The sequence below is a fragment of the Nerophis lumbriciformis genome, linkage group LG25 (assembly GCF_033978685.3).
Source record: "Nerophis lumbriciformis linkage group LG25, RoL_Nlum_v2.1, whole genome shotgun sequence".
In the NCBI taxonomy this organism is placed as follows: domain Eukaryota; kingdom Metazoa; phylum Chordata; class Actinopteri; order Syngnathiformes; family Syngnathidae; genus Nerophis; species Nerophis lumbriciformis.
Window position 1 is genome coordinate 27,829,511 of NC_084572.2, and position 24,271 is coordinate 27,853,781.

Sequence of the window (24,271 nt, forward strand, 5' to 3'; positions counted from 1 at the left end):
GTCTCGCAACTAAGGTAATCAGCCGCCGACTTCATTTTCCCCCGTAAGAGAAGAAGTTATTCTTCTACGATAAGCAGCTGCCGACTTCATTTTCCCCCGTAGAAGAAGAAGCGCTTCTTCTTCTACGGTAAGCAGCCGTTGAAGGGGGAAAATGAAGTCGGCGTAGTTACCGTAGTTGCGAGACCTGTTGTGGCTCAATATTGGTTCATATATAAGGCGCACCGGATTATAAGGCGCACTGTCAGCTTTGGAGAAAATTGGAGGTTTTTAGGTGCGCCTTATAGTGCGGAAAATACGGTATATAAAAAATTATGTAAAAAAATGGATACATTATGTACATATACACAGTATACAAGTCAGGTGATTTGAAAAACAATATATACAAAAAATAAAGTAGCTTGCTAACTAGCAGACGGTCTGACAAACAAACAGCACTACGCAGGTTGTGTTACTTTTATAAGACTAAATCCAAAATTATACTCTCCAGTAGTATATTTTTTTCAAGTTTTTTTCAATTTAAAATGTTATTGTCATGACATTTTCCGGCATCCCCCATAAACCAGGAAGTAGCCTCCTAAGTAGCATACAAGTCGACAAACTAACAGCACTTAGCAATTTTTTAAAACTTTTGTTAGAGTAAATTACAAACGTACAATCTGGAGGTACTGTATATTCATGTCAGTTTTTGTTTGAATAAATTTAACATGTCTTACTACATTGTCTGTGAACCAGGAAGTTGCTAGCTAGCTAGCATACAGGCCCACGAACAAACACAAAGAAAAACAGCACTTAGATATATGTTTTTAACTTTTGTTAGAGAAAATCACGAACCGAACCATTGAGAAGTATATTTTTGGAAATGTTTGTTTGTATATCAAAAACGTCTTATTGTCCATGAACCAAGAATTCGCTAGCGAACTAGCATACAGGCCGAAAAACAAACAAACAAAGTGCTTTGTAATTTTTGTCACTTTTTTCGGCTAAATTAAAAATGGTACTTTCAAGAGGTATCTTTTTTTCAGTTTTGTTATAGTTAACTAAAAATAGTACGGTCATGACAATTTCCGGCATCCTCCAAGAGCCAGGAAGTAGCCTGCTAATTAGCATACAGACCCATAAACAATTTATTTTACTTTTATCAGAGTAAATCACAAACAGTATGATCTGGAGGTATATTTCCGTCACTTTTTGTTTGAATAAATCAAAAATGTCTTACTACATTGTCTGTGAACCAGGAAGTTGCTAGCTAGCTAGCATACAGGCCCACGAACAAACACAAAGAATAACAGCACTTAGCTATTTTTTTTTTTCACTTTTGTTACAGAAAATCACGAACCGAACCATCGAGAAGTATATTTTTGGAAATGTTTGTTTGTATATCAAAAATGTCTTATTATCCGTAAACCAAGAATTCGCTAGCGAACTAGCATACAGGCCGAAAAACAAACAAACAAAGTGCTTTGTAATTTTTGTCACTTTTTTCGGCTAAATTAAAAATGGTACTGTCAAGAGGTATCTTTTTTTCAGTTTTGTTATAGTTAACTAAAAATAGTACGGTCATGACAATTTCCTGCATCCTCCACGAACCAGGAAGTAGCCTGCTAATTAGCATACAGACCCATAAACAATTTATTTTTATTTTATCAGAGTAAATCACAAACAGTATGATCTGGAGGTATATGTCCGTCCCTTTTTGTTTGAATAAATCAAAAATGTCTTACTACATTGTCTGTGAACCAGGAAATAGCTAGCTAACTAGCATACAGGCCCACAAACAATCACAACGAAAAACAGCACTTAGCTATTTTTTTTAAACTTTTGTTAGAACAAATCACGAACCGAACCATCTAGAGGTATATTTTTGGCAATTTTTGTTTGTATATCAAAAATGTCTTATTACGTTGTCCGTGAACCAAGAATTTGCTAGCTAGCTAGCATACAGGCCGAAAAACAAACAAAGTGCTTTGTAATTTTTGTCACTTTTTTCGACTAAATTAAAAATGGTACTGTCAAGAGGTCTCTTTTTTTCAGTTTTGTTATAGTTAACTAAAAATAGTACGGTCATGACAATTTCCTGCTTCCTCCACGAACCAGGAAGTAGCCTGCTAATTAGCATACAGACCCATAAACTATTTATTTTTATTTTATCAGAGTAAATCACAAACAGTATGATCTGGAGGTATATCTCCGTCACTTTTCGTTTGAATAGATCAAAAATGTCTTACTACATTGTCTGTGAACCAGGAAATAGCTAGCTAACTAGCATACAGGTCGACAAACAGAGCGTTTCGCAATTTGTATCACTTTTGTTCGAGTAAAACCATAATAAGTACAATCAGAAGGCTTTTTTTTTTTTTTATGTTTTTGAATGAATCAAAAATGTCTTAAAACATTGTCTGTGAACCAGGAACTAGCTACTTAATTAGCATACAAACAAACACAAACAAAGCGCTTTGCAATTGTTTTCATTTTTGTCAAACTACATCCAAAATAGTACTGTACAGAGGTCTACTTTTTTAACTTTTGATATCGTGAACTAAAAATGTTACGCTCGTGTCGATTTTCGGCATCCTCCATTAACCAGGAAGTAGCCTGCTAACTAGCATACAGTCCGACAAACAAACAGCACAAAGCAGTTTTTAAAATGTTGTTGGAGTAAATCACAAACAGTCCGATCTGGAGATTTATTTGTGTCACTTTTTGTTTGAATGAATGAAAAATGTCTTACTACATTGTCTGCGAACCAGCAAGTAGCTAGCTAACTAGCATACATGCCGACAAACAAAGCGTTTCTCTATTTTTGTCACTTCTGTCAGATTAAATCAAAAACAGCACACTCAGCAAGGATATTTATGTCATTTTTTACTTGAATAAATCAAACATATCTTACTACATTGTTTAGGAACCAGGGAGTAGCTATCAAATTAGCATACGGGTCAACAACCTAACGCAAAAACTATGTTTTTATTAGTTAATGAAAAATGGTAATGTCCAGACGTCTTATAACATCCTCCAGTTTTGACAACTTGTCTCTCATGCTGTATCAAAATGTCTGTCCCGACTACCAATAGGTGGCAGATGCCCTGTGCTGAACAACGTGTGTGACAACAACCCTTGTCCAGAGGGTATGGACTGTATAGCGGACCCTCACCGGGACACTGTCCACACTTGTGTGTGTCCTGAAGGCAAAAAGACCAAATGTTCTGGTAAGAACACTTCCTTCATTCCTTACGTCCTTTTCCCCTTATCGATCTTCTTCACTTTACTGTCCATTGAACAATAATGTCCAAATTGCTGAGATTTCTCATTGGAAATGACAGAAACTGAGTTAATCATTTCCAGGTTTAAACTGCATCCTTTTAGCACAGCTTAGATTTTCTTATTTTTTAATTTTTTACATATTTTACAATCGATAAACGTCATTAGCCGTTTAAGTTACCTATCCTTAAAACGTAAAAAAAACCTAAAATCTAGCAAAGCTTTGATGTAGGTTGACACTACCACGTTTTTATCCGAAAAAAAAAAAAAAATGTGTCGGTTAAAAAGACAAAACCCTCTAAATTCTCTGCGTACAGTAATCTTTTGTTTATCGCTGTTAATTGATGAATTGGTCAATTAATTTCTGCAAAGTAGTAATAATTAATATTAGTCGCATATTTGTATTGCTATAGCATAAAAAACATATATATGACCTTCTAAATAGTGTTTTGAACAATATCAGAGCCTTCTAGACAATTGGGATTTGTTATAAATTGTATATATTATATAAAAATATAATATATCAGTATATATTATATACTGTATATATAATATGTTAATATTACATATGTTATGTTTTATATTGCTACTATGGTACATTTTGATTCTACTTTATACCTGCATTATCCTTTCCATCCTTACCCTTTCCATTCTTGTAACTGAGCTACTGTGTGGAACAATTTCCCTTGTGGATCATTAAAGTTGTCTAAGTCTAAGTATTGATATTTTTAGATCATTTAGCCATTTGTGTGCTTGAAAATTCTTAATTTGGGCTAAAATACGTAGAATGTGCTTTTAATAATCACAAAAAATCTTTGATGGAGTGAAGCCGCAAATTTCCATAGCATGTGTCGAGGGACAACTACAGTGTTTTTTATGCGACGGATTATTTGTATATGCGTTCTTTTTGATGCTGCAGCTTTTTTAGGAATAAAAAGCAAAACAAACGAGCCCAATAGCGGTATCGTAACGCATGCTAACTAGGGATGGGGGACCGTTCACATTTGAACTGATACGGTACCACTTACCGGTATATGGGAATTGAGACCAGTACCAATATTTTCATAGCAACATTTAAAAATAAGCTGATTATGATAACTGTTTTCCAGTTGTTATATCTTGTTTTATTATCAACATATTATTATTTGCAAGTATGACAATTACAATTGTAAGTCAAAGACGTTGTGTATAGTTTATGGTGTTTTTGTTGCAACCTAAAAAGTGTTAATACTATAAGTATTGTACTTATTACACACCAGTTGTTTTGATTGCAACGTGCATCTTAGTAGTTTTCATTAACAAATTTAGAGAGGTTATCATCGCCGTGTAAAATCGCTAATGCTAATCAGTAGCAAGTCAATAGCAAAGCTAATGTATATTAGCTTAAAGCTAACGCATTTTTGGAAAAGTGGAGCCCTATTTCACTTACATTGAAGCGTTTTTTGTGTAAATTCCTTTGTTGGCATAGAAAATTACAACATTGCCCAGAGGTAGTTTGGCTAAGTCTGCTCTCAGTGCTGCTGGAGTGATTGCCAGGTGCGTCGGCAACCGGGCGTGGTACCGTAAGATTTCACGTGAATTAATAGGACCGGTGGGATTCGATCAGTGCCAAAAAAGTACCAATCCCTAATGCTAACACTGTCTAGATGGTTCGAACGCCAAACTTTTGTGCGGCTTTTAGATGTGTGTATTTGTGGGCAATTGTGTTCGAATACCGATCTGATCGCACTCCTTGCTTTGTCCCTGCCGTCAGACGGCCACTCGTTGACGTTCAGCGGCAGCGGCTACGTGAAGTACCACCTGATGGAGAACGACAACAAGGAGCTGATGAAGCTGTCCCTGAGGCTGCGAACCTTCTCCAGTCACTCCACCATCATGTTCGCCAAGGGCACCGACTACAGCATCCTGGAGGTGAGTTTACGCTCCTTTCGCGTTGATGGATGACATGGAAATGTTTCATGTCGAAATAATAATCCACAAAGTCTGTTCACACGGTGAGCTGAAAATAAAATCAGTCATGAGTTATTTTCAGGCTGGGAAGGAAAGAGAGAGCATGTTTCCACACGTTCCTCTGGGAGTCCAATAGTGAGGCGGGCCCGCCTGGGGGTACACTGTGTGTGACCCAGGTGACCACGCTACAAAACGTGCTCATTGCAGCCATTAATCCTGATATCCTCAATTTAATGGAAGACAAATCAGCACAAATTGTTTTGTCGGTTAAATATTTGTATATTGTGCTCCCTCCCTGTGTGAGGGAGCAGGGTTGGGGTGGGGGCGGGGTTTGGTAGCGGGGGTGTATAATGTAGCCCGGAAGAGTTAGGGCTGCATGGGATTCTGGGTATTTGTTCTGTTGTGTTTATGTTGTGTTACGGTGCAGATGTTCTCCCGAAATGTGTTTGTCATTCTTGTTTGGTTTTGGTTCAAAGTATGGCGCATTATTAGTAAGAGTGTTAAAGTTGTTTTATATGGCCACCGTCAGTGTAACCTGTGTGGCTGTTGACCAAGTTTGCCTTGCTGTCACTTACGTGTGCAAGCAGAAGATGCATATAACAAGAGGCTGGGCTGGCACGCTGTTTATACAGATTGTAGAGGGCGCTAAATGCTGTACCATCATGGCACGCCCTTATTATTATTGTAAGGGTGAAAATCGGAGAATATTAATCCCGGGAGTTTTCTGTGAGAGGCACTGAAATCCGGAAGTCTCCCGGGAAAATCGGGGGGGTCGGTAAGTATGCAGCTGAGCCGCATCAGAGTGATCAAAGAGCCGCATGCGGCTCCGGAGCCGCGGGTTGCCGACCCCTGTTCTAGTTGATCTAAAAATGTTTCATAGTTAAAGTACGATTTTTAAATTTTTTTTTTTTATTTCAAGCAAATTGATGCACTTAAAATATTTTCTGTTACAGACTTAAAAACTATGTTGATAAAGTTATTCTTTATTGTAAGTGGATCTATATTTATTTATTTTCTTGTTTCATTTAATGTTAAGGATACAATGTTACGCAGAGGTGTACTCATAACAATTTTATAGACAAATTATACTATTTATAGTCTCGGCAGAGAGTTTTGGAGGGGCGCAACATGTTTTCTTCTTTCTGTTGGGGGGTGTAATAGAAAATAACCGAGAAGCACTGGCTTAGTCGTTCAGATCAAATCAAACTGTATTTATATAGCACTTTTCATGCACAGGCAAGTGGCAAACACAAACTGCTGTACAAAAAATAAAAAATTGAAGAGAAGAAAACATACACACACACGCACTATTGACAGTAAGAAAACAAAAAAGCCACCTTTGAGGCGTCCACACTGGAGAATAACTCAAATTAATGCCATCTAATAAATAGTATAAAACATGTGATAAAATATATTTAAAAATAAAATATATTAAAACATATGATAAAATAAATGTAAAAATAAAATATGAATAATATAAATATTACATTACTAAGTTAATAATTTTTTTAGATAATAATAGTCATAGTATTAATAATTAAGATAGAAAGCAACACAATAAAATAATAAAAACCATAAGAGTTTAAGATGATCAGTAAACAGCCTGATTAAAAAGGTCTGTCTTTAGCCTTTTTAAAAAAATACAAATCTTTATATAATATATATATATATATATATATATATATATATAAAATGCTGAATTTAAGAAAACCATGAGGGGATTTTGCAGTGAAACATGAGCGCTCTAACTCATGTCAAAGGTCATAACAGGTACATATATAAAATATATAATTTGCAGAAGGTTGGAATAATGGTCTGAACACACTCTTCAGGCCATAAAAGAGATCGGGCTCATTAAAAATATATTAGTTTTTTGTCATTTTAATGATTTTGTAGACATTTAAGTAGTGCTTCTTTAGGTGAGTCTGTTCTGTAAATAATGTGTATATCATCTGCATATTCAAATTGATCCCAACAGCAGCATGTAGAGCAGTAGTTCTTAACCTTGTTGGAGGTACTGAACCCCACCAGTTTCATATGCGCATTCACCGAACCCTTCTTTAGTGAAAAATAAAATGCTGGGTTTTTTTTTCAAATTCAAGACAAAGTTATATGTTTTTGGTAACACTTTAGCTTGGGGAACGTATTCTAAGTAACAAAGACTTAATTTAGAGTTATTTGGTTAGGGTTAGGTTTAGGGTTAGAGGGTTAGGCTTATAAAAAGGCCATGCCGAATAAGGCATTAATAAGTACTTAATGATAACTAGTTAAGAGCCAATATGTTACTAATTTGCATGTTAATAAGCAACTAATTAATGGTGAATATGATCCCCATACTAAAGTGTTACCATGTTTTTTTACTGGTGCACAAAATGAACCGTGCATGAACATCACCTTGTTCAAACAACAAAACCAACACAGTGCATGAACTCACAACAAATTACACACCTGCAAATCAGTCTGACTTCTGCTGTTGTCGTATCCATAATACGCCAATAGGGAGAAGTTTTTATTTACACGATGAGTCGGGTGTGTTTTGACCTCCGCCGAACCCCTGAGCCCGACTCACCGAACCCCTAGGGTTCGATCAAACCCAGGTTAAGAACCACTGATGTAGAGGGAGAATAATCCTGGGCCCAAAATTGAGCTTTGATGCACCCCGCAGGCTATAGGGGCTTTTTTTTAATTTATTTTTTATTTTTTATTAAGTATAAGAAAAATGTCCAAGGTTTACTGAAAAAGACCTGTCTGTCAAGTAAATAAGATTGGGAACATTCTAACATAATTCAAGACAAGATGTTTAATTTCCTGGTCAACATTGTCGAATGTCTATAAAGTCCAAAGCTCAATTAGAGCCCAGCGGCTGGCAGCCGCTATTAAAAGATCAAGAGTTGTTTCTGTTCTGTGACGAGATTTTGAACCGTAATGAGATGTTTTTTCACACTGTTTTCAATGAACACGAGCCACAGGAGTTGTCCTTCACAGTCCTCCTGTCTGTGTCTGAACCAGATCGTCAATGGTCGCCTGCAGTACAAGTTCGACTGCGGCAGCGGCCCCGGCCTGGTGTCGGTGCACAGCGCTCAGGTGAACGACGGCGAGTGGCACTCCATCTCCCTGGAGGTGGACGGGAACTACGCCAAGCTGGTGCTGGACCGCGTGCACGCCGCCTCGGGCACGGCGCCGGGCACCCTGCGCACGCTCAACCTGGACAACAGCGTCTACTTCGGCGGCCACGTCCGCCAGCACGCCGCCGCCCGTCTCGGACGCACGCTGCCCGTCGCCAACGGCTTCCGCGGCTGCATGGAAGCCATGGCCCTCAACGGCCAGGAGCTGCCCCTCAACACTAAGGCGCGCCGGGCCCACGCCGTGATGGAGGACATAGAGGACGTGGCGCCGGGGTGCGCGCTCTCCCCCGCCGAGATCTGCTCCAGCAACCCCTGCACCAACGGGGGCTTGTGCACCCCCAGACCTAACGGAGGTACTACAAACCCTCCCGTTTAACGGCTCGTAATCCTGAATCATGAAGTGTAATGTATCAGCACATCAGCGTAATGACACAAAAGTGCGTAGTAAGCAGCAGCGTTGGCCAGAGTCCACGCGCCTTTCCCGGGGAAAAAACTGACCAAGCGAGCTCCGCCGAAGGAGGTCAGCACATTAAAAACTTGCTGAGTCCACTTTTATCTCCATAGGCTACTTCTGCAAGTGTCCCGCCTCCTTCATGGGCGCCCACTGCGAGGTGGCCATCACCCCCTGCGCCTCCAACCCTTGCCTCTACGGGGGGACCTGCGTCCCTCGCGGGGACGACTTCTACTGCCAGTGCCGAGGACAGTACTCAGGACAGAGGTGAGGAGTGTGACACGCTTTTGACAGTTGTTACTGGACAAGTAATGATCACACGTCTTCTGTGCGGACGCCAGGTGCCAGCTGGGGCCGTACTGCACAGACAACCCGTGCAAAAACAGCGGCAAGTGCATTGACAGCCTGGATGGTCCTGTGTGCGAATGTGAAGCCGGTTTCCAAGGAGACAGGTTTGTCCCTTTGAAGTTCTATATTGTGAAAAGAAATGTTCTACACTGCAAAAAGTCAGTGTTCAAAAACAAGAAAAATTAAAGCTGCTTGGACGGGACCGACTTTGACGGCACATAAAATCAAAACCGGAACAGTAATTAAAACTCTTTGGTCAACTTTTAATCAGAAGGGTTCAATCTCTCTCCTGTGCTAGTTTGAAGCCGACACAACAAACGCCCTCAGAGGAGATAATGTTTGAAAAAAGGTGACCGGTTTTTACAAAACTTTTGTTTTGAAGGGGGAATTGCAAACTTCCTCTTGATTTTCGCTGGGGGTTGTCAATATATAAAATGTAGGTCTAAGTGAGACCTCCATAGAGGTTTTTGCTTCCTACTGGAAGTTACAGGCAGTTTTGTCTGAGTTTTCTTCCTAGGAGCAGTTGTGTCTGTGTTTTCTTCCTAGGGGGCACTAGAGCACAATTTTGAGTTTTGGGGTTGGGTTTTTTTATTAGATCGCAATTTTTGCCAGTCCTGATGTGTGCGTCCAGTTTGGTGAGTTTTGAAGCATGTTAAGGGGGTCAAATTACAGCTAAAAGAGGCGGTGGAATAATAATAATAATAATAAAACGCACGAAATACAATAGGGTCCTCTGTCCCAAAGGGACATTGCGGTCCCTAAAAATACAAAAATGAGGGGTATTTTATTTGAACTAAGCAAAATGATCTGCCAATAGAACAAGAACATTTGGCTTGTCAAGACTTTCCAAAACAAGTCAAATTAGCTAACCTCAATTAACCCAAAAATACCTTAAAATAAGAATATTCTCACATTCATTGAGCAAGTCAAACACTGGATGTGCCAACATTTCCTACAACTAAATAAAGATAAAACTTACATAATTGTTTTTGGTGCTAAAAAAAGAAAGGTTTAAAGTCATCCAACACCTTCAACCACTGTCCCTGAAAACCTCAAATAAAGCCAGAAATCTTGGGGTTATTTTAGATTCTGATATACATTTCGACAAATCAGTAACAAAATCGGCCTACTATCACCTCAAAAATGTAACAAGACTTAGAGGGCTCATGTCAGCTCAAGACTTAGAAAAACTTGTACATGCCTTTATTACCAGTAGGCTAGACCAGTGGTTCTCAACCTTTTTTCAGTGATGTAGCCCCTGTGAACATTTTTTTAATTCAAGTACCCCCTAATCAGAGCAAAGCATTTTTGGTTGAAAAAAGGAGATAAAGAAGTAAAATACAGCACTATGTCATCAGTTTCTGATTTATTAAATTGTATAACAGTGCAAAATATTGCTAATTTGTTGTGGTCTTTTTTGAACTATTTGGAAACACTAGTGTGCCGTGAGATATTGTCTGGTGTGCCGTGGGAAATTATGCAACTTCACCTAATTGGTCCAAAAAATATTTTCTGCAAATCAATAATCATAACAATGTGCCGTTGTCTAGTGCCTGTGCTGTGTAGAGCTTGGCAGGGTAATCTTGTAATACTCCATACCAGTAGGTGGCAGCATTGCTTTGTAGAAGTCGGAACGCGTCGAGGATGGTTTGTCGTGATCCCAATATGCAGAGCACAGCGGGAGACAGCGTGCAGGTAAAAAGGTATGTAACGCTTAAACCAAAAAATAACAAGGCAAGTCCCGCTAGGAAAAGGCACTGAAGCATAGGGATGGCTATGTAAAACAAAAGTAAAACTGAACTGGCTACAAAGTCAACAAACACAGAATTCTGGACGACAGCAAAAACTTACAGCGTGTGGAGCAAAGACGACGTCCACAAAGCACATCCCGTACATGACATGACAATCAACAATGTCCCCACAAAGAAAGATAGCGTACGCACAACTTAAAGAGTCTTGATTGCGAAAACAAGGCAGGTGCGGTCAATAGCACTCAAAGGTACAGGAGAACACCAACAAAACAGGAAGGGTCACCAAAATAACAGCGCAAGACAGGAACTAAAGCACAACACACAGGAAACAACAACAAACTCAAAATAAGTTACGACAACCTGGTGGAGTTTCATTGTTTAACCTTTTCTGCTGGTGGTGTGCCTCCGTATTTTTTTAATGAAAAAAATGTGCCTTCGCTCAAAAAAGGTTGAAAAACACTGATCTATTGGTACCATATCGGTTCAGACGTGAACGTCACGATACAGCACGTTTGTCAACCTTTTTCTGTTTAAGGGACTTAAGTAACGGCCCACTTCGTAATTCTGTTCCCCAGGTGCCTGAGCGACGTGGACGAGTGCGTGACGAAGCCGTGCGCCAACGGAGGTCAGTGCCAGAACACGTACGGCTCCTACAAGTGCAACTGCTCGCTGGGCTTTGGCGGGCAGGCGTGCGAGCTGCGCGCCGAGGTCCGCAACGAGTTGGTCTCCACCTCCTGGAACATCGGCCTGGAGGAGGTGGTGGGCATCGTCATCTTCGTGTCCAGCATCTTCATCCTGGTACTCTTCTTCATCATCATCCGCAAGCGGGCGTGCCGCGCCAAGTCCAAGGCGGACGACGACGACGATGACGACGACGACAAGCGGCCCGGAAGCTCCAACGTGCCTCACTCCTTCCTGCAGAGACCGTACTTCGACGCCAAGTTCAACAAGAACGTGTACTCGGACATCCCGCCCCAGGTGCCCGTGCGACCCATCTCCTACACGCCCAGCATCCCCAGCGACTCCCGCAACAACCTGGACCGCAACTCCTTCGAGGGCTCCACCATACCCGAGCACCCGGAGTTCACCACCTTCAACCCGGATTTGGTGCACGGACACCGCAAGGCGGTGGCGGTGTGCAGCGTGGCGCCCAATCTGCCTCCTCCGCCGCCTTCCAACTCCGTGTCGGACAGCGACTCCATCCAGAAACCCAACTGGGATTACGACTATGACGGTAAGTTTTAGCAAACGTATTTCCCTCTAACTTTGATTTTTTTCATCTGACACCACTGGTATTAACCTCTATTGATGAGACTGACTTGAAATTTCTCACACAGCTCAATGTGATCTACAAAAAGCGGCATCACGTTAAAATCTAGTGGACTGGCAAGCACATGTGTCTCAAATTTCAGCAAGATTGATTAAAAAAAACGTGGCCGCCATCAAGCAAAGGGGCGGGACTTAACAACTAATTGCCAACAAGTCATTAGCCCTTCGTCTAATGATGATGCAGCTTTGAGAATAGGATAGGACTTTATTGTCATTGCACAAGTACAACGAAACCCATAAACTTTATTTTTTTTTGCAAATAATAATGAACTTAGAATTTCATGGCTGCAACACGTGCCAAAGTAGTTGGGAAAGGGCATGTTCACCACTGTGTTACATGGACTTTCCTTATAACAACACTCAGTAAACATTTGGGAACTGAGGAGACACATTTTTTAAGCTTCTCAGGTGGAATTCTTTCCCATTCTTGCTTGATGTACAGCTTAAGTTGTTCAACAGTCCGGGGGTCTCCGTTGTGGTATTTTAGGCTTCATAATGCGCCACACATTTTCAACGGGAGACAGGTCTGGACTACAGGCAGGCCAGTCTAGTACCGGCACTCTTTTACTATGAAGCCACGTTGATGTAACACGTGGCTTGGCATTGTCTTGCTGAAATAAGCAGGGGCGTCCATGGTAACGTTGCTTGGATGGCAACATATGTTGCTCCAAAACCTGTATGTACCTTTCAGCATTAATGGCGCCTTCACAGATGTGTAAGTTACCCATGTCTTGGGCACTAATACACCCCCATACCATCACAGATGCAGGCTTTGCAACTTTGCGCCTAGAACAATCCGGATGGTTCTTTTCCTCTTTGGTCCGGAGGACATGACGTCCACAGTTTCCAAAAACGATTTGAAATGTGGACTCATCACCACAGAACACTTTTCTATTTTGTATGAGTCCATCTTAGATGAGCTCAGGCCCAGCGAAGCCGACGGCGTTTCTGGGTGTTGTTGATACACGATTTTCGCCTTGCATAGGAGAGTTTTAACTTGCACTTACAGATGTAGCGACCAACTGTAGTTACTGACAGTGGGTTTCTGAAGTGTTCCTGAGCCCATGTGGTGATATCCTTTACACACTAATGTCGCTTGTTGATGCAGTACAGCCTGAGGGATCGAAGGTCACGGGCTTAGCTGCTTACGTGCGGTGATTTCTCCAGATTCTCTGAACCCTTTGATGATATTACGGACCGTAGATGGTGAAATCCCTAAATTCCTTGCAATAGCTGGTTGAGAAAGGTTTTTCTTAAACTGTTCAACAATTTGCTCACGCATTTGTTGACAAAGTGGTGACCCTCGCCCCATCCTTGTTTGTGAATGACTGAGCATTTCATGGAATCTACTTTTATACCCAATCATGGCACCCACCTGTTCCCAATTTGCCTGTTCACCTGTAGGATGTTCCAAATAAGTGTTTGATGAGCATTCCTCAACTTTATCAGTATTTATTGCCACCTGTCCCAACTTCTTTGTCACGTGTTGCCGGCATCAAATTCTAAAGTTAATGTTTATTTGCAAAAAAAAAAAGTTTATCAGTTTGAACATCAAATATGTTGTCTTTGTAGCATATTCAACTGAATATGGGTTGAAAAGGATTTGCAAATCATTGTATTCCGTGTTATATTTACATCTAACACAATTTCCCAACTCATATGGAAACGGGGTTTGTAGATTACATGCATGCTCGCAAGTCTTTAAAAGCATTTTGAACACAACCCATAGGGGGCGCCACAAATGTCATTTACTAAATAGGACAATTGTCGCTTTTGGTCTCTCAGCTAAGGTGGTGGACCTGGACTGTGTGACCAAGAAGCCGGTGGAGGACAGCGCAGGTCACCCTTACAACACCAGGGGCAGCATGTCCGAGGTCCAGTCGCTCAGCTCCTTCCAGTCCGAGTCCTGCGACGACAACGGTATAATCCTCCACTATAGTACTACCATTCATGTTTTTGTTAACAAAGCTATCCTGAAAGGTTTCAGAGCAAACAATTAAGTCAGATTGTAGATTTTGTTCACGTTTGGCGCTCTAGGGAAACATTTTACGAGTGATATGTGGTGCTAACGTGCATGCTCACAACGTGGACAGCCCACCGGCGGTGGCGTCTCTCTGGGTCACATGTTCTTTTTCTCTTTTTCTCCACCTCTTGGCTGCGGGGGGCGGGGCTCAGCTCCCATTTGGATCAAATCGGTCCACAGGTCCAGAACACGCTTTTAAACATAAAAGGGCTCCAACCTCGTAAGTCCCGCGCCGCTCCCGCACCCTGCCGGCGGAAGCAGACGTGCACTGTTGGAATTCTCCTGGGATGTTTGCAAAAGAACACAAAAGCATGATGATGATGATGATGATGATGATGATGATGATGATGAGTCCCCCGCCATTTATTCCCCCCCCCCCTCATTCGGTTTGCTCGACTTCAGCCATGTTTGTTGGCGCACGCTGGCTATTTTAATTTCAGCATGCCGTTTTTTTGTGTTTTATCTTTCTTTTTTTGTCCTTGAAGCAAACCTGAAGGAGCGTGTCCCAATGGTACTCAGCACGTGTCACATCAGCACACAACCCGCACCGACTCATGGCATCCAATACAAGAGCTCCGTAGAAAATCCGGCCTTTTTTAGAACGACGACAAAAAGTCACTTTTAGCTCTTCAAACGAACAATGTTTTTGTTTTTTCCCGCTAATGTGAGTGCTGCACAAGTGTGCTCCTACACACTCAGAGCTCTTTTTAATATTCTCATATTTAGTGATGATGAAGTAAAAATATGGTATGAAGTGAGCGTTAAAATATGCATGTTTTTGGTGCAGCTCTTGTATTGGGGTCATTTAAAATGTGTGTGGTTTGTGTGGCTCACAAATCATCAGAACCTTCATTAGTCGTCATCGCAAAAAGAAAAAGAAACGTCATCCTTCTCATTTACGCCCTCTTGTTTCATATCTCCGGGGAATTTCATTTATGTTTTTATATTTCCCACGTGTCCTGTCACTAGTGTTTCCCGGTGTCTATTTGTGTTCTTATTGTGCTCCTGGACTTTTAATGTGACGCCATTAGACTGCAGGTAAAATGATTTATTATGTTATATTTTAATATCAGTATTAGCTAAACTATTGGGATTTTCCACTGTGAAATTAAAACATGTAAAAATAAACCAAAACTACAGTAATAGGACAAGTAATTAAAATAGTACACAATAATTAAAAATATTATGAATATAGTGTAATATAATTGTGTTTACTCTGGAAAAATTGAATAGCTAATGTGTAAATGAATGATTATTTGTTTTTAATCAAACAATTATTCATATTATATCATTATTATTTTATTGAAGTAAATTTAAAAGTAAAAAGTAACAGTAGCTTCGTAATATATTGGAACTACTAATACTTGGTACAATATAATTTATTTATTTATTTATTTTTAAAAAAACACAAAAACTTTTTTTAGTTCATACTTTTTATTTTATTATTCTTTTTTAAATGTTATTTAATAGTATATTTTATTCTCCGTATTAATAAAAATATTTGGATTTTTCACAGTGAAAAGATTTAAAATGAAACAGAAATATAAATAAAATAGTAGATAGTGGTTGAAACAAACATTACAAAATGTATTTAGAGTTTTATGAATATAGTGTAATATAATTGAGATTACCCTGGGAAAATTGAATAGCTTATGTGTAAGTAAAGGATTATTTGTTTTTATTCATATATTATCAATATTATTATTTTAGTAAAGTAAATGTATAGTAAAGACAGAGGAAAGAGCAAAAAAAAGAGCAAAGTAACAGTAGAAACAAACATATATGGAAACATAACTATTTACACTTATGTATTAAAAAAACAAAAAAACATGTCTCCACACCTAATCACCTGTAAATTTAACAAAAACACACAACTATTTTAATGTAATATTTTGTATTCATACATAATTTTTTTTAATATATTATTAAATAAATAATATATATAGTCTAATTCAATAATAATGTATATAATACTTCATAGTTATATGTATGTGTGTATGTATATATATATATATATATATATATATATATATATATATATATATATATATATATATATATATATATATATATATTAGTAAGAATATGTACATTTTCCACAGTGAAATGAGCCTAAAATAAACAGAAGCTACATAAATAGTAATTGAAATAGTACATAAATGATTCAAAAATGTTTTGGTTTTTAAAAAAAAATTATGAATATAGTATAATATAACTGATAATACGCTTGGAAGATTAAATGGTGTATGTGTTAGTGAAGGATTATTTGTTTTCATTGAAATTACCAGAGGTGTGGACTCGAGTCACATGACTTGGACTCGAGTCAGACTCGAGTCATGAATTTGATGACTTTAGACTCGACTTGACAAAATGTAAAAAGACTTGCAACTCGACTTAGACTTTAACATCAATGACTTGTGACTTCACTTGGACTTGAGCCTTTTGAATTGACATGACTTGACATGACTTGCTACTTTCCCCAAAACCCAAAGATGAAAAAGTTATTCGGGAGCGCTCCGTATTTTTCATTGTGTACTTGTCTATCAGCGTTGCGTGTGTCAGCTGGTGTGCTGTCAGTACAACAGCCAATCAAATTAGATGTACTTTGTTTTCATCACACAGCATTCATCCAATCAAATTGCAGGACAACCAACGAAGAAGACATGTCCAAACCACACGCCAGTGAACAAAAAATGATACCTAAAATAATTTTGTTTGGGTATAAAAATTATGAGGTGGTCAACACAAAACGGTTTGCAGTATGCAACACATGCGGTTCGAAAATTACTGATGGAGAGGCAACAACTTCCAACTTCATCCGGCATTTGAAGTTGCACAAAGAACGGTAAGTTTTGAATGTAAGATAACGTTTATTGGCTAAGTAACGTGACTTTTATTTGCTGTGTAGTTAAATCAGTGAGGCTGTAAACTCACTGCTAACGTTATAACGTTATTGCAAACACGGGAATCTGTTGCAGTTCACTACCTTATTCATACTTTTTGTTCAGTGATTTTTTTTAAGCAGGGTTACGTTAGTCAATATATCACACGTAACGTTAGATGGCGGTCAGCAGCACCGCGTATTTTAGCCACCTAAAAAAAGACAAAAATAGTAAAATAAAGGTCAGTTAAAATGTATACTATATTATGAATATGTGTACCGTTTTAGCTAGCTTTCTGACATACTGTTGGTTGTTTACCTCAGTGGTCCCCAACCACCGGGCCGCGGCCCGGTACTGGTCCGTGGATCGATTGGTATCGGGCCGCACAAGAAATAATTTTTTTTTTTTTCTTTTTTTAATTAAATCAACATAAAAAACACAAGATACACTTACAAGTAGTGCACCAACCCAAAACAACTCTCTCCCCCCTTTTGTTCTGGGCATTGAACATGAAGACTCTTCCTTCACTGTCTTGGCAGTGCCTGCCTCCAGTGCTCCAGTGGAGCGAGTTTTCAGCCATGGTGGCATCATACTACGCCCCCATCGTGCACAAATGACTGACAGACTCTTGGCTAATTTGGTCTTTTGCAAATGCAATGCAGCATAGGGCCCTGACATATAAAAAGTACAACTTTTTTGTTATGTTCACGTATATGTCATGTTTTTTCAATGTTAACACTTTTGTACAAATAAGTACTTTTGCACTTTATTTTTCAATGTGTTTGTTCTGTAAAGGAATGAGTTAATGTTTAAAATGACTGGTTAATAGTGCTATTATAAAGTGCAATGTCAGCACAATTTTCTTTCCTGCAATTTAAAATGCACTTGTTTTAATAAATAAATACAGCGTTTGAAAAGCATACACAATCTGTGTTAATATATTAGTCTGTGGTTAAAAGGACTTGAAAGGACTCGAAACTCAAAATGCAGGACTTAGGACTTGACTTGAGACTTTCCAGTCTTGACTTTGGACTTGACTCGGGGCTTGCCTGTCTTGACTCGGGACTTGACTCGGACTTGAGGGCAAAGACTTGAGACTTACTTGTGACTTGCAAAACAATGACTTAGTCCCACCTCTGGAAATTACTATACGTATTATATCTTTTTTTTTCTTTTCTTTTTTTTAAGTAAATGTATGGTAAAAAGAGAAAAAAGTTGAACATAGCAACAGGCACTACATGTTTTTATTTTTTTATTTCGAATATTTAAAGTAATTAATATAGAAAATAATAAATATATAACAAAAGTAAATAACAAAAAAACAACAACAACTAAGGATCTAAATATGTTTACCACTTGTATAAATTACATACAAATATATGGAACAAATAACTATTTACACTTGGTGTAATTTATTATGTTTTGTTTTCTTTTTAAATAATGCCTATCGTCCTCCCAAACACTAAACATGTTTTTATTGTAATATTTGTATTTATTAATTTGTATTTAATTATTTATTCAATGTATTTTGGGATTAAAAAAAAACACATTTTGTTCAATTGTATATACATTTTAAATGATATAATATTGTTTATACTCTAAATAAATAATATTAAATAAATATACACATGTTTTTTATATAGTCATGTTTTTTAAACGATGCAGAAATTACTATAGAAAGTCTGTAAAAATGTTTTTTTAATCAATTTATTTTCAATCCCAAACTTCTATCGCCACTTCTTCAGCGAGCAACATATAAATCAGCAGTGCGCCCTCTGTTGGTGGCTGTCATGTACTGCACTCTAAGTCCTCACAATAGACCCCAAAGAAGTACTTTTGATCCCCACCAGTAGTTCCACTGACATCGTGTGTTGTTCCCTCGTGTGTTAGCGTGTTGTCGTCACAATATGAAATAGTTGTCATGGTCTCTGGAAGCATTTGTGCTAATGCTGCATCTTTTCATCCACTGTCATCCTCACAAGCCTCCATAGTGACTGTCATCCACTTTGCCAACGCCATTGTTGGCACGGTGGAAGGAGAAGGTACTGTTGTGGTTGTTGTTGTTGTTGTTGTTGTTGTGGTTGTAGCACAGGTGCCATTGTCTTACACTGCTGGCTTGCTAAGCCAACAAGCAGAAAAAGTGTAAGAAAATGTCCACAAATGTAGAATTAGCTTTCCTCTTCCTTGTTTCCATCGCCTTCCACTGTGTTGTTAGCATCATTCTTTCCTCTCCACTTGTTTTTTAACGTGTTTTCTCTCTTCTTCAAAGAGTCTTTTTTGGCTCATGACCTCAAGAACCCGAGAGGTGACTTTTTCTTTGCTCTTCCTTTGCCCTGTGTGCCCCCCCAACCCCTTAACCACTAACTAACCTCAAAGCTACAAGCTAATGCTAACCAGGCTTTGAAGTACCACGAAGATTACCCGTTGTGTCGCCGTGCATGTTTTGATGTCGTGTTGTTGCCGTCAGGATTTTTGTTCGGTGACTAACTGGAAAATTTGTTGAGTTGTTGCCGCCATGCAAAGTTTCCACCTAGCGGTCCAGTTCAGTTGCCGTGTCGGAGCGTGTCACGTCTAATCTGGCTTCTTTTGGCGGGATGGCGCTAGCTGCACCAGATGCGTAACGAGCGTTTGTAAACAAAGAAAATAAAAAAACATCGTAATGTGCTTTAATTGTTTAAAACCACATTTTTTTTCTCGACAGATAGCATCGTAGCTAGCGTAACATTGTAGCTTTTATATCGACGAAAATGCCTTACGTTTGTAAACAAACAAAAAAAACATCGTAATGTGCTTTAATCGTTTGAAACCACATTTTTTTTCTCGACAGAGGGCATCGTAGCTAGCGTAAGATTGTAGCTTTTCAGTCGCCACGTATAATCCGGCTTCTTTTGGCGGGATGGCGCTAGCTACACCAGCTGCGTAACGAGCGTTTGTAAATAAAGAAGAAAAAAAACATCGTAATGTGCTTTAATTGTTTAAAACCACATTTTTTTCTCGACAGAGGGCATCGTAACTAGCGTAACATTGTAGCTTTTATTTCGACGAAAATGCCTTAAGTTTGTAAACAAAGAAAAAAAAACATCGTAATGTGCTTTAATTATTTAAAACCACATTTTTTTTTCGACAGATGGCATCGTAGCTAGCGTAACATTGTAGCTTTTCAGTCGCCATGTTGGAGCGTGTCACGTATAATCCAGCTTCTTTTGGCGGGATGGCGCTAGCTGCACCAGCTGCGTAACGAGCGTTTGTAAACAAAGAAGAAAAAAAACATCGTAATGTGCTTTAATTGTTTAAAACCACATTTTTTTTCTCAACAGATAGCATCGTAGCTAGCGTAAGATTATAGCTTTTCAGTCACCATGTTGGAGCGTGTCACGTATAATACGGCTTCTTTTGGCGGGATGGCGCTAGCTGCACCAGCTGCGTAACGGGCGTTTGTAAACAAAGAAAAAAAAACATCGTAATGTGCTTTAATGATTTAAAACCACTTTATTTTCCCTCGACAGATGGCATCGTAGCTAGCGTAACATTGTAGCTTTTATATAGACGGAAATGCCTTACGTTTGTAAACAAAGAAAAAAAAACATCGTAATGTGCTTTAATCGTTTGAAACCACATTTTTTTTCTCGACAGAGGACATCGTAGCTCACGTAACATTGTAGCTTTTCAGTCGCCATGTTGGAGCGAGTCACGTCTAATCCGGCTTCTTTTGGCGGGATGGCGCTAGCTGCACCAGCTGCGTAACGAGCGTTTGTAAACAAAGGGGGAAAAAAACATCGTAATGTGCTTTAATTGTTTAAAACCACATTTTTTTCTCGACAGATAGCATCGTAGCTAGCATAACATTGTAGCTTTTATATTGACGAAAATGCCTTAAATTTGTAAACAAAGAAAAAAAAACATTGTAATATGCTTTAATCGTTTAAAACCACATTTTTATTCTCGACAGATAGCATCGTAGCTAGCGTAACATTGTAGCTTTTCAGTCGCCATGTTGCAGCGTGTCACGTTTAATCCGGCTTCTTTTGACGGGATGGCATTAGCTGCACCAGCTGCGTAACGAGCGTTTGTAAACAAAGAAAGAAAAAAAACATCGTAATGTGCTTTAATTGTTTAAAACCACATTTTTTTCTCGACAGATAGCATCGTAGCTAGCGTAACATTGTAGCTTTTGTATTGACGAAAATGCCTTAAATTTGTAAACAAAGAAAAAAAAACATTGTAATACGCTTTAATCGTTTAAAACCACATTTTTATTCTCGACAGATAGCATCGTAGCTAGCGTAACATTGTAGCTTTTCAGTCGCCATGTTGCAGCGTGTCACGTTTAATCCGGCTTCTTTTGACGGGATGGCGTTAGCTGCACCAGCTGCGTAACGAGCGTTTGTAAACAAAGAAAGAAAAAAAACATCGTAATGTGCTTTAATTGTTTAAAACCACATTTTTTTCTCGACAGAGGGCATCGTAGCTAGCGTAACATTGTAGCTTTTAAATCGACGAAAATGCCTTAAGTTTGTAAACAAAGGAAAAAAACATCGTAATATGCTTTAATTGTTTAAAACCACATTTTGTTCTCGACAGAGGGCATCGTAGCTAGCGTAACATTGTAGCTTTTCAGTCGCCATGTTGGAGCGTGTCACGTATAATTCGGCTTCTTTTGGCGGGATGGCACTAGCTGCACCAGCTGCGTAACGAGCGTTTGTAAACAGAGAAGAAAAAAAACATCGTAATGTGCTTTAATTGTTTAAAACCAAATTTTTTTCTCAACAGAGGGCATCGTAACTAGCGTAACATTGGAGCTTTTATATAAACGAAAATGCCTTAAGTTTGTAAACAAAGGAAAAAAAAACATCGTAATGTGCTTTAATTGTTTAAAACCACATTTTTTTTTCTCGACGGATGGCATCGTAGCTAGCGTAACATTGTAGCTTTTATATCGACGAAAATGCCGTATTTATTTTCCATTCAGCGTTGAGTTTTCACAATACAAAAACAACAAAACTATTTGATCGGAATATTTACAGCTACATAACAGCAGCGTAACATCAAACCCAGCGAAGCAGAACGCGACATTATCTGCATTAGTCAAAAGTATGACTTTTTATAATCTGCGGTACCGCCTTAATTGAGAATATCGTATTATCACGAAACTTAATTATTTATTTATGCTCTAAACGAAAAAAATCAATTAAAAAAACAATTTGACGTCAACTGAATTAGCATTAGGAATCATTTTAGCCTTTATACTGTTATATATATAGGAACGCAATAGAGGAACACAAACACAAAGGAACAATGGAAGTGGCGTTGATTGGTTCCTATCGGTTACTTTATTTTACAACTTTTGAATGCTACGGAAAAATGCAAACTGCGTTGAATATCGTTATTATTTTTAGCTAGCTAACTAGTGTGACAACGTAGCATTGACAAAGAAGAACTCAGCGTTATCTTTAAAAGAAAAAGCAGAGCATTTTCAATTAAGTTTACGTTAAATGTTTAAATAGCAAATTCCCGATTCACAGAACGACAAATCTTTAGCTCCACACTTAAGTTATCGTTACAAAAGGAAACAGTCTGTCGGTTATTCTGCTTCCCTTTCCAAGTTTCGAGGTTGAAAAATAGCAAACTGAATTATTATTTACTACGTAACTAGTTGGGTGTCAGGTGATTGGTCCGTTTTGTAACAGTTCACTGAAAATGAAAAATAAAACCCGAAATGCATGATCTTTCCGAAGTATATTTCTGGTTATTATTCCTTATAGCTACGTAGCTAGCATATACAAAATTACCAATCTTGTTTGAAGTTACTAAACTGTTAGCTAAACAAAAGATCAGATTATGTTCACTCCATTTTAAAACTGTTGGTGTATTTTTTTTTTGTTATATTATTATTGTTTCTGGCTAAGTCGCTATGGTCACAACGTAGCGCTGTCGAAAAAAACCTAAAAATTGTCTTTAAAAGATAAACAGTTGACTGAAAATGCATAAAAACGTAAATGTGTGATCTTTCCGAAGTATATTTCTGGTTATTATTCCTTATAGCTACGAAGCCAGCGTACGAAAAATTACCTTTTTTGTTTTAAGTTACTAAACTGTTAAATAAACAAAAGATCAAATTATTTTCATTCCATTTTGAAACTGTTGGTGAAAAAAGCAACTTGAAATGTATTTATTTTTTGTTATATTATTATTATTTATGGCTAAGTCGCTAAGGTGACAACGTAGCGCTGCCGAAAAAGAAAAAGAAAAAAAATCTTTAAAAGATAACTTTGAATTATTTCTGAGTTTATTTTTGAAATGACAAATTTTGAATTGTGACTATTGACGTAGAAAAACAAGTCAACGGAATTAACTTTCGCAACAAAATTTATCGGAACTACGTAACTAGTTGGGTGTCAGGTGATTGGTCCTTTTTGTAACAGTTGACTGAAAATGCAAAAAAACGGAAATGCGTGATCTTTCCGAAGTATATTTCTGTTTTTTTCTGATAGCTACGTAGCTAGCGTACGAAAAATGACCAATCTTATTTAAAGTTACTCAACTGTTAGCTAAACAAAAAATCGGATTATTTTCATTCCATTTTGAAACTGTTGGTGAAAAAAGCAACGTGAAATATTTTATTTTTGTTATATTATTATTATTTATGGCTAATGTGACAACGTAGCACTGCCGAAGAAAAAACAAAAATTGTGTTAAAAAGATAAACAGTTGACTAAAATTGCAAAAAAACGGAAATGCGTGATCTTTTCGAAGTATATTTCTGGTTATTATTCCTTAAAGCTACAAAAAACAAAAATTGTGTTTAAAAGATAATTTGTTGACTAAAAATGCAAAAAAAACGAAATGCGTGATCTTTCCGAAGTATATTTCTGGTTATTATTCCTTATAATTACGTAGGTAGCGTACAAAAATGTACCCATTTTGTTTGAACTGTTAGCTAAACAAAAGATCGGATTATTTTCATTCCATTTTGAAACTGTTGGTGAAAAAAGCAACTTGAAATTTATTTATTCTTGTTATATTATTATTATTTATGGCTATTTAAGGTGACAAAGTAGCGCTGCCGAAAAAAACAAAAATTGTCTTTAAAAGATAAAACGTAAATGCGTGATCTTTCCGAAGTATATTTCTGGTTATTATTCCTTATAGCTACG

At 38.2% G+C, this 24,271-nt stretch overlaps 1 protein-coding gene across 4 annotated transcripts in view; it reads left to right on the forward strand.

Moving 5' to 3' along the window:
* Positions 1-24,271, forward strand: part of fat1a (FAT atypical cadherin 1a) — a 193,118-nt gene that overhangs the window by 162,557 nt on the left and 6,290 nt on the right. For 2 of the 4 annotated variants that reach the window (XM_072916081.1, XM_061984090.2), the window contains 8 exons: positions 3,072-3,206; positions 5,012-5,169; positions 8,218-8,686; positions 8,898-9,051; positions 9,126-9,236; positions 11,459-12,117; positions 13,998-14,132; positions 19,387-19,422. In XM_072916081.1, the coding sequence (XP_072772182.1) occupies positions 3,072-3,206; positions 5,012-5,169; positions 8,218-8,686; positions 8,898-9,051; positions 9,126-9,236; positions 11,459-12,117; positions 13,998-14,132; positions 19,387-19,422 (1,857 nt within the window). The remainder of the gene's footprint in view (positions 1-3,071; positions 3,207-5,011; positions 5,170-8,217; positions 8,687-8,897; positions 9,052-9,125; positions 9,237-11,458; positions 12,118-13,997; positions 14,133-19,386; positions 19,423-24,271) is intronic. The other 2 variants (XM_061984089.2, XM_061984091.2) reach the window with 1 other exon arrangement.